The 9,471-nt window shown below is 36.4% G+C and overlaps 1 protein-coding gene across 1 annotated transcript; it reads left to right on the top strand.

Moving 5' to 3' along the window:
• The first annotated feature begins 530 nt into the window (after positions 1 to 530).
• Positions 531 to 9,385, top strand: LOC112459260. Its single transcript, XM_025023289.1, has 11 exons — positions 531 to 2,023; positions 2,273 to 2,798; positions 3,066 to 3,284; positions 3,694 to 3,945; positions 4,049 to 4,214; positions 4,362 to 4,402; positions 5,645 to 5,994; positions 6,662 to 7,190; positions 7,470 to 7,691; positions 7,860 to 8,111; positions 8,218 to 9,385. The coding sequence occupies exons 1-11, from the start codon at positions 1,688 to 1,690 to the stop codon at positions 8,391 to 8,393; spliced, it is 3,069 nt and encodes a 1,022-aa protein (XP_024879057.1). The 5' UTR covers positions 531 to 1,687; the 3' UTR covers positions 8,394 to 9,385.
• Positions 9,386 to 9,471: the final 86 nt, after the last annotated feature.

The raw sequence follows: 9,471 nt of genomic DNA, 5'->3' as shown, positions 1-9,471 counted from the left end.
GCGCAGAAAGTTAGCATTATGTGCCATGGCACATAAAAAAAACTTAAGCAGTAAGCAAATCAGCCGATCACAGTCAAGAACTTAAAGCATAACGTAAGCGGTAGCAAATCCAAACTGTTGATTTTCTTACTGCTAACGTTTTACTACTTAAGTTTTTCTATGTACCAAAAGTAGGGTGTATAGCTCTTATAAGTTTTATTGACGGCAAAAATAGGTCTAATGTACAACATACCGGTTTTTCACGCCACTCTGACACGCTTGGCTCTAGAACACCGTGACCGCCGGGGCACGAAGCCCTCGGGGCACGCGCTCCGCCTAACCGAGTAAGTAAGGAAACGATGAAAGTAGTGGTATTTCACCGGCGATGTTGCCATCTCCCACTTATGCTACACCTCTCATATCTCCTTACAGTGCCAGACTAGAGTCAAGCTCAACAGGGTCTTCTTTCCCCGCTAATGTTTCCAAGCCCGTTCCCTTGGCAGTGGTTTCGCTAGATAGTAGTGTCCACTTGATAAACGTTTATTTAAAAAACGTTCTTTTTTTTATGTAGGAAAAAAAAACGCTTTTTTAACTGTTTCTTTACATATCATGTGCGCGTATAGCCGCTCTCTCAAGGCGGTTACCCCCTCCTAGTACACCGCGCCCGTGTTGCTTGACTTCGATGATCCAGTGGACAGTATATAAAAATCTTCTGACTTTGATGCTTTCCTTATTAACTGTACTTGTTTAAACCAGGTACATCTTTAAAGTGTTCAAAAATCTTGTAATGATATCTTCTTGATAGCTATAATACTGCATGAAATAGTTATACGGAACTACATCCACTTATATCATAAATTCACCGTTTCAATCATAAAGTTGCGAAACAAACATATTGCAGTTAATTTTGTGGTTTTTATTTTATTATTACTTTATTATACAACATTAAAAAGTAAAAATAGTTATGTTACAAAAAATTCTTCTGACGTCACTTTGCTACTTGGGTCGTCATCCCAAAAATAATTCTGTTGGAAAAACATCTTACGAAAGGTTTTTATGAAAGAAGGAAATTGCGAAGTCCACAGGACGTAACACACGAGGACGTAAAAGTTTATGAGCAACATGTTGAAAACAATAGTTTTACAAGCAAGATAGCATCTAGTAGTTTAGTGTTATCTAATTTTTTTAATTGACAATTTACTTATACACAAATGTTAGCATAGAATAAAAAGGCAATAGCGTAGCGTATTTCGAGCAGTTTTTTTGTTGCTGAAACAGGTATATTATATATAACTCTTTCCTCGAATCTGAAGGTAATTTGTTTCTTGATTTAACCGCGTGGATATAAAACAATCTAGGATTGTTTTGCGTATTGATATTTGTCTTGTTCTTTCTCACTTTACGTAAATTGTAATCTTTGAAACGCTAAAAATGATATTGCAAAAATAAAACTTTAAGCAAACATTTCTTATTCGTATTCTCTATTGCGTTTACATTACATCATATCTTCAGTGTCCGAAATTTACACGCTTTTTATATTTGTAATATTAGATGGAACATCACGGTTACATGGCGAAGATTTTATTAAAAATCCGATTAAATTTTATCGAACCCTATAATATTTTAGGAAATTTATTTAATAAAACATTATTTTCTGCTCCCTCCCAGTAAAAATCATTCGTTATAATCGATCGGCGATCGCGGGATAATGGAAAACTTCCAAATCCTATGCGGCATTACTGCCGTAATTCTCGCTTTGTATTATTTCTTAACGTCAAACTTCGACTTTTGGAAATCACGCGACGTCCGTGGTCCACGACCGATACCGGGATTCGGCAACTTAAAAGATGTTATGCTCGGAAAAGTAATGTTGAGTGATTATTCAATGAAATTGTACCACGATTACAAAGACGAGCCGTTGATTGGGATATTCAATGGGAGGACACCCATCCTGATCGTAAAGGATCCAGATTTAATTAAAAATGTCCTCATCAAAGATTTCCCCACGTTCGCCGACAGAGAACTCTCCACTGTTCACGAAAAGGTGCGAATATCTTAAGCTGTTTTACACGAAATCTAAACCATATGCGCTTTTTGCAAAAAGTTCGATACGTCTTCATACTTTTCAATTAATAAAACTCCATGAAAATTGACTTGTTTTAAAGATGTATTTCTAAAGAAAATTATCGCAACTTGATAAAATCTGTATTCTATTTAATTAAAATTTGACTTCTATCACTAATTAAAATCGAGAAATTTACTCGATTACAATTTCGTCTTTGTCATATTGCAGGCCGAGCCGCTGTCGCAAAATCTCTTCAATCTAGAACCGAAGCGATGGCGACCGTTAAGAGCGAAACTGTCGCCTACCTTTACATCTCGTAAATTGAAGGAGATGTTCTCGTTGATATCAGAGTGCGCTGACCATCTTATGGATTATACGGAAGAATTAGCGAGAAGGAACGAGCCCGTAGAGTGCCGTGAGCTGATGGCCAAATACGCGATTGACGTCATCGGCAGGTGCGCCTTCGGTATCGAGATGAATGCCCTGTTGAACGACGACAGCGATTTTCGCAGAATAAGAAGAAACGTGTTTCGTCCACCCTGGTCGGATTCTCTGCGATACAAAATCAAAAATTATTTACCGTTGTTGTACGATGTCTTAGGCTACATCCTGCCGGATACGGAGATCACAGACTTCTCCACGCGTTTTGTCGTGGACATTATAAACTACAGAGAAAAAAATAATATTGTTAGAAAGGATTTCATTGACACGCTACGCGAGTTAAAGAAACATTCAGATAAAGTGGGCGATTTTGGTAAATATTGTCTGTTTTTGTTATTATTTTGCTGTGTCATGCGAAAAATTTTTAGATAGAGATATGAGTTCGCGCATTTGAATATTATAAAATAAAAAATATGCATGCGCATGTTCTCCATCATTCTATACTATAAATCACAATGTAAAGCGAGGAATTCAATTTCGTATAAGCGAGAACTATAATTGATCATATGTCAATTATATAATTAAATTAGTTGCAATTTTTTATATTTAATGTAGGAAATTAAAAGATAATTTATTTCAGATTTTACTGACAGTTTGATGGCTTCTCAAGCATTTTCGTTTTTCGTTGGTTTCGAGACCTCATCGATGGTGATGAGTTGCGCGCTTTACGAGCTGGCTTTAAATCAGAAAATACAAGACAAATTACGTGAAGAAATTGATGAGGAATACACGAAGCACGATGGTAATTTAACGTACGAAGACATTAAGAAAATGGAGTACTTGAATAAGATATTCAAAGGTACGTTGCTCGAAAATTCGTGTTTCGAAAGATTGAATCAAAGAAAGGTATGAGAAACATAGTGACTATAATATAAGTCCCAGTCTACAATAGATGTTTTAAGCACTAAGCCCTAAGAAATTCACTGTGATCGAACAATTTCTTAAGGCTTAGGGCTTAAAACACCCATTGTAGACCGAGACTAATCGTATCGCTGATAAAAGTAATTTGGAAAAATTATATGTATATGTATACATATATACAGAAACTAATATAAGGCTGTCAAAGATCTTAGCTTGGATCGTATGGCTTATGATTCTAATTTGATTGTATATTGTAACGGTCTCTTATTTCTCTTATTATTAAAAGTAATGTGTTCATTAATTCGTATAAATGCATTTTCATTTACTTGTCATTATTTTTACTGCAGAAACTTTACGAAAATATCCACCTGCATCGTTCTTACCGAGAAAATCGACGTCGAGTTATACTTTCAGCGACATCGAAGTCAGTATACCGAAGGAGCAAAAGATATGGATTCCCATCTTCGCGCTTCAACGTGATCCGCGTGTTTATTCAGAACCAGATATTTTCGATCCGGAAAGATTTAGTGAGGAGGCTGTGCAAAATAGGCACCCGATGTTTTTCCTTTCTTTCGGCGACGGGCCAAGGAATTGTATTGGTACGATGAAATAAGTCGTTTTTCATATTTCTTTGCTCCATTTTCAACAAAAAAATTTTTATTCGAGAGAATCTTGATCCGATTACCGTTTTTTTATTTTCAGGTTCTCGCTTTGCCACTTATCAAACTAAACTTGGGCTTATAAAGATACTACGAAACTACAAAGTCGAAACTTGCAAGGAAACGGAAATACCTTTAGTCTTGCGCGAAGATTATGTAATAACACTGAAAAATGGAGTTTACTTAAAAATAATTAAAATCAATCGAGCGTAAGTTATAAGCTCTTCTTTAATTTTCCAAAAGAACGTGCATAAAAAGAAATAGAGGAGAGAATCAATTTGTATTATAAGAGTCACTATTCCGACTGCAATATAATATTTGTTAATTTTATTGATATCATTTTTGTATAATAACAGTGACGAGAGAGGGAGAGATCAAAGAGCAGAGAGAGAGAGTTGTGTGTCTGTTTTCTGTGCCTAGATTCAAATCCGTCCTAAAATATCGGATTCGACTGTCATTTCTTAAGAACGTAATAGCAAACCTATATAGGCTGCGGTCCACTTGACGCTACAAATGCTTCGAAATATTCCTCTTCTCATACTTATAACGCTTTCCTCGAATCGGCAAGTAATTTGTTTCTTGATTTAACCGAATGAATATAAAACGATCTAGGATTGTTTCGCGTATTGATATTTGACTTGTTCTTTCTCACTTTACGTAAATTGTAATCTTTGAAACTGTTCGAGGTACCGTCAAGTTATCGATATAAGAATCACGGCGCATCGCGATCGAATAATTAGAGTTCTTTTTCGCTCCCTGTGTTCCGTTTCGAGAATCGCGATTGTATTTTCGTCCTAGCTCAAAAGGCAGGAAATCCGCGCCTCGTTTTTCTAAGTTCGACTCTCGCTTTGTCTTGGGGCCTTTGTGCGAGAGGTAAACACCCGAGACAAATTAAGCGAGAAGTCACTATATCATAACTGCGAATCGGTTGTCGACCCCGAGATCAATTGTTACCGTTAAAAGTCAAAAATCGCTGATCTCGCTGATTGTCGACAGCTGATTGGCCCTATGGGATTTGCGACTCGTTACCGGGGGTAGAAAACTCTAGATAATTGCTCGAGAATAAAACTACCGGCTCTCGCGCCCGCGTTCACACCCGATCTGTGGTTCACGGTGACAGTAAGTAAAGATATATAGCTTTCGTAATCTCGCTTTTCGTGCTAACTATAATCCGCTACGTTTCGCTGTGCGCTTCTAATTCCATTGTTCGCGGAATCGCGCTCGCTTCACCGTTAACTCGCGGAATAAATTGTAGAACTTGTAAATATAATTGTACATAACATATCCACTATTCTCTATTCTCTCGTGATCGTAATACCTCAGCTCGCGGATCGATATCCACGCTCACGCTCGGTCCGCTTTGAACAGAAACGTTAAAAACGATATTGCAAAAATAAAATTTCAAACAAATGTTTCTTATTCGTATTCTCTATTGTTTACATTACATCATATCTTCAGTGTCCAAAATTTACACGTGTTTTTTACACTTGAAATATTAGATGTAACATCACCTTTACATGGCGATGATTTTATTGAAAATTCGCTTAAATTTTATCGAACTTCATGATACTTTAGGAAATTTATTTAATGAAACATTATTTTCTCCTTCCTCTCAGTAAGAATCATTCGTGATAATCAATCGGCGATTGCGGGATGGAAAACTTCCAAATCCTATGCGGCATTGCCGCCGTCATTCTCGCTCTCTGTTATTACTTAACGTCGAACTTCGACTTTTGGAAATCACGCGGCGTCCGTGGTCCACGACCGATACCGGTATTGGGCAACTTAAAAGATGTTATGCTTGGAAAAGTAATGTTGAGTGATTATTCAATGAAATTGTACCACGATTACAAAAACGAGCCGTTGATTGGGATATTCGATGGGAGGACACCCATCCTGATCGTAAAGGATCCAGATTTAATTAAGGATATCCTCATCAAAGACTTCCCCATGTTCGCCGACAGAGAACACTTCACTGTTCACGAGAAGGTACGAATATCTTAAGCTGTTTTACACGAAATCTATAGATATGCGCTTTTTGCGAAAATTTCGATATAACTTCATACTTTTTAATTAACTAGACATCACAGACGCGCCCTATTTAGCTTTAATATTTCACTGTTAAGGCCTTTTGCACAATGCCAGGCAACAGGCAAACTCCTTCTTCTTTAAACAGATTAAAAAAGCAACAGGGACAGGAAATAATGAAAAATTCGTTAATTACAGTCTAAAAAATTCGAATGTTACTTATGATTTGTTGGCAACAGGCAATAGGCACAGAATTTTCAACATGACGAAAACTTTGTGTTTATTGTATGTGTCACTGTTTATTTTGTATTTATACATGATTTCTGATTTTGGTAATTATTTAGAATACGGGCTCCACTTCGAATACCGATAAAATTATTTCTATTCCCTGTTTCTATATATTGCCTGTTGCATAGCATTGTTAGAAGAGATTAGAGAGGGAAAAAAAAACCTTTTTTAGTGCCCTTCTACAAAAAAAAAAGAGGATGTAACTCACTGAAAATTGCGAGACTTGTTTTAAAGATGTATTTCTAAAGAAAGTTATCACAACTTGATAAAATTTGACTTCTATCACTAATTAAAATCGAGAAACTTACTCGATTACAATTTCGTCTTTGTCATATTGCAGGGCGAGCCGCTGTCGCAACATCTCTTCAATCTGGAATCAAATAAATGGCGACCGTTAAGAGCGAAACTGTCGCCTATCTTTACATCTCGTAAATTGAAGGAGATGTTCTTGTTGATATCAGAGTGTACCGATCATCTTGTGAATTATACGGAAGAATTAGCGAGCAGGAACGAGCCCGTAGAGTGCCGTGAGCTGATGGCCAAATACACGACCGACGTCATCGGCAGCTGCGTTTTCGGCATCGAGATAAATGCTCTATCAAACGAGAACAACGATTTTCGCAGGATAGGAAGAGATGCGTTCAATCCGCCCTTCTGGGATGGCGTACGATTCGTCATCAAGGAATACTTGCCGTGGCTTTTCGATGTCCTCTACGGCTACATCCTGCCGCAATCGGAGAGCACCAGGCTCTTCATGCGTCTCGTCGTGGACAATATGAACTACAGAGAAAAGAATAATATTGTTAGAAAGGATTTTATTGACACGCTACGCGAGTTAAAGAAACATTCAGATAATATGGGCGATATCAGTAAATATTGTCTGTTTTTGTTATTACTTTGCTGTTTCGTACAAAAATCTTTTAAACACAGAACAATATGAGAGTTCGCGCATTTAACATTTATAAAATAAAGAATTAAAAAGAATATGCATGCGCATATGTTCTCCATTCTATAAATCATGATATAAAGTGAGGAATTGAATTTCGTATAAGCGAGAATTATAATTGATCATATGTCAATTATATAGTTAAATTAGTTGCAATTTTTGACATTCAATGCAGGAAATTAAAAGATAATTTACATTTCAGATTTTACTGACAGTTTGATAGCTGCTCAAGCATTCGCGTTTTTCCTTGGTGGTTTCGAGACCTCATCGACGGCGATGACTTGCACGCTTTACGAGCTGGCTTTAAATCAGAAAATACAAGACAAATTGCGTGAAGAAATTGATGAGGAATACATGAAGCATGATAGTAATTTAACGTATGAAGACATCAAGAAAATGGAGTACTTGAGTAAGGTACTCAAAGGTATGTTGCCCGAAAATTCGTATTTCGAGAGATTAAATCAAAGGAAGGTATGAGAAACATTGACTATAATATAATCATATCGCTGATAAAACTAATTTCTTGTTCATTAACTTGTTCATTAATTCGTATAAATGCATTTTCATTAACTTGTCATTATTTTTACTGCAGAAACTTTACGAAAATACCCAGTTGCATCGTTCTTACCGAGAAAATCGACGTCGAGTTATACTTTCAGCGACATCGGAGTCAGTATACCGAAGGAGCAAAAGATATGGATTCCCATCTTCGCGCTTCATCGTGATCCGCGTGTTTATCCAGAGCCAGATGTTTTCGATCCGGAAAGATTTAGTGAAAAAGCTGTGCAAAGTAGACACCCGATGGCTTATATACCTTTCGGCGACGGGCCAAGGAATTGTATTGGTACGATGAAATAAGTGTCACCTTTCTTTTTTTTTCTTGTTCCATTTTCAACCGAAAAATTTTTATTCGAGAATCTTGATTAATGATTACTGTTTCTTATTTTCAGGTTCTCGCTTCGCTATTTATCAAACTAAACTTGGGCTCATAAAAATACTACGAAATTACAAAGTCGAAGCTTGCGAGAAAACGGAAATACCTTTAGTCTTGCGTGAACTTTTTATAATAAGACCGAAAAATGGAGTTTACTTAAAAATAATTAAAATCAATCGAGCGTCGGCGTAAGTTAAGCTGTTCTTTAATTTTTCTAAAAAACGTGCATAAAAAAACAGAGAAGAGAATCTCTGACAAATTGTATAATAAGAGTCACTATTCCGACTGCAATATAATATTTGTTAATTTTATTGATATCGTTTTTGTATAAAAACAGTGACGATCAGAGAGCAGAGAGTTGGGTGTCTGCTTTCTGTGCCTAGATTCAAATCCGTCCTAAAATATCGGATTCGACTGTCATTTCTTGAGAACGTAATGGCAAACCTAGGCTGCGGTCCACTTGACGCTACAAATGCTTCGAAGTATTCCTCTTCTCCTTTCTTTTAATGAAGAAAGAAAGAGAAGAAGAACGCTTCAAAGCATTTGTAGCGTCAAGTGGACCGCAGCCCGAATAGTCCGTTTGGAACCGGCATATATATAATATTAAATATATACAATATTAAATTGTAGATTTCATCGATTTATATAATCTGCTATAAAGAGCATACTATAAATATACGCAGCTTATTTTTATTACCCTCCTGCAGTGTTGAGCTAGTAATCTATGTCCATGAAAATTAAAATACTACGAAATCATCAAGAAACTAAGGCCCGGTTGCGTTTTTAACTGTCCCATTTAGAAAGAGACGAAGAGTACGCGACGTTGATGCAACCGAGTCTAAGAGAGTTGAAGGTCGGATTTGAGTAGCTCTCTACTTCTTGAAAGAGGCGAAAGTCTAACTTAGGCTGTTGTGCCATTTATTATGATGGATGATGATGTATAATAACATCTCATTGCGATATCAGTTAGTAATTAGATCGTTTAAATGTAAATTATAAATATTTTTGCGTACGTAAATTAACCCTAGCTAGCTACAATTATTTTCGAGTCCTTAATTCGCCACACTTCGGTCCGTGAGCCCGCTCGACTTTGTCGCATTGTCATTTTCATTCTAATTGATATTTATAAGCTTGTGATGTAAGAATTGGAAATACAGAGTCTGAATAAAATGTTCATGATAAAATATCAGGTCAAGAAAATTGTTTGAGTTTAAACTGAACTTATTATAAGAAGACTAGAAATTTGTGTTATTATATATCAACTAGAAAA

The sequence above is a fragment of the Temnothorax curvispinosus genome, unplaced genomic scaffold, assembly GCF_003070985.1.
Source record: "Temnothorax curvispinosus isolate PA1 unplaced genomic scaffold, ASM307098v1 QBEX01009666.1, whole genome shotgun sequence".
NCBI lineage: Eukaryota > Metazoa > Arthropoda > Insecta > Hymenoptera > Formicidae > Temnothorax > Temnothorax curvispinosus.
Note: the sequence above shows the minus strand (reverse complement) of the source record. Positions and strands in the feature narration are given on the sequence as shown.